The sequence below is a fragment of the Sphaerodactylus townsendi genome, linkage group LG15 (genome assembly GCF_021028975.2).
Source record: "Sphaerodactylus townsendi isolate TG3544 linkage group LG15, MPM_Stown_v2.3, whole genome shotgun sequence".
NCBI lineage: Eukaryota > Metazoa > Chordata > Lepidosauria > Squamata > Sphaerodactylidae > Sphaerodactylus > Sphaerodactylus townsendi.
Window position 1 is genome coordinate 20,785,933 of NC_059439.1, and position 1,596 is coordinate 20,787,528.

The 1,596-nt window shown below is 43.2% G+C and overlaps 1 protein-coding gene across 1 annotated transcript; it reads left to right on the top strand.

The window, feature by feature from the left end:
* The first annotated feature begins 251 nt into the window (after window positions 1–251).
* On the top strand, window positions 252–1,220 carry LOC125444041 (olfactory receptor 10AG1-like). Its single transcript, XM_048516480.1, has one exon. It carries the CDS (start codon window positions 252–254, stop codon window positions 1,218–1,220), a length of 969 nt encoding a protein of 322 aa, XP_048372437.1.
* Window positions 1,221–1,596: the final 376 nt, after the last annotated feature.

Sequence of the window (1,596 nt, forward strand, 5' to 3'; positions counted from 1 at the left end):
TCAATATGTATATCTATATTTATATATAGCTAAATTATATATAGCTAAATTATTTTACATATTATTTTAAATCCTGTTATGATTTTCAGATGCTTTAATATGCTTATCTTCACTACCTTGTGCACCCTATTTGGGTGGGAAAGTGGCATAAACAGGTTTTGAATAAAATAAATAAATGATACTAGTGTGCAAACACAAAACATGGTCTTCATGGAGGCAAGACTCACATGTCTATCTCTTCTCTTTCCCAGATGGATCTTGGGCAAGCCAACTACAAGCAAAACCACAGCACTGTTCAAGAGTTCATCTTAGTAGGATACCAAGCTTATCCTGTCTTCCTCTTCACCATCTTCCTGGCCACGTATTCAGCAATAGTACTAGGGAATGGTCTGATTGTGATAGTGACAACACTGGACCCTTCCTTACACACTCCCATGTACTTCTTCCTGCGTAGCCTGTCAGGACTAGAGATGTGTTACACTTCAGTCACCCTTCCTAAGATGATGGCCAATCTGATGTCTGGGGATCGTTCCATTTCCATGGCTGCTTGTGCCTCACAGATGTTTTTCCTGCTCTTCCTGGGTGGGACAGAATGCTTCCTGCTGTCAGCCATGGCCTATGACCGCTACCTTGCCATTTGTCAGCCTCTCCACTATATGACAATCATGAGCCACAGAGTGTGTGTAGGCATGGTGGCGGGCTCATTTGTCATCAGCCTCCCTATGCAGTTGTTCCAAATTGGAATTATCTTCTCTTTACCCTTCTGTGGATCCAACGAGATTGATCATTTCTTCTGTGATATCCCACCAGTCCTCAGCTTGGCATGTGCTGACCTTTATTCCAATGAAATGACTGTGTACGCTGAATCTATCATCTTTGTTATCATCCCTTTTCTCCTCATTTTGGCTTCTTATGTGCAAATCACCAAGGCCATACTGCGCATGCCATCAGCCACAGGACGCCAGAAAACCTTTTCCACATGCTCATCCCACCTGACAGTGGTCATTCTCTTTTACGGCTCTGCAATGGTTGTGTACCTGCGTCCCAAAACCCCAGAGTCTGTGAAGGCTAACAAGTTGCTGTCCTTGCTATACACCATTATCATTCCCCTTTGCAACCCTCTTATTTACACCCTGAGAAACCGGGAGGTAAAGACTGCCTTCAGAAGGCTAATAGTAAGGAAAAGATCTTTGGAAGTGGGAACAGGAATGATGGGCTGAGTTCACCTTTTGAATTTCACGCAAGCCATTGCCAGCAGCATGTTTAAAACTTCCTTTTCCCAATACTGAAAGTCCTAAAGGCCAGTCAATATGGCTGCTTCTGCTAAACTAGCAGGCATTGTCATCTAGGGATGGGATGGAATTTATCATCTCTCCTGCAGGAGAGAAAGGGGTGATATAAATCCAAACTCCTCCTCCTACTCCTCCTACTCCTACTCCTACTCCTACTCCTACTCCTACTCCTACTCCTACTCCTACTCTTCTTCTTCTTCTTCTTCTTCTTCTTCTTCTTCTTCTTCTTCTTCTTCTTCTTCTTCTTCTTCTTCATGAAGTTTCAATATCATTCAGGTGTGTTGGAGACCTCCAAAGATTTCAG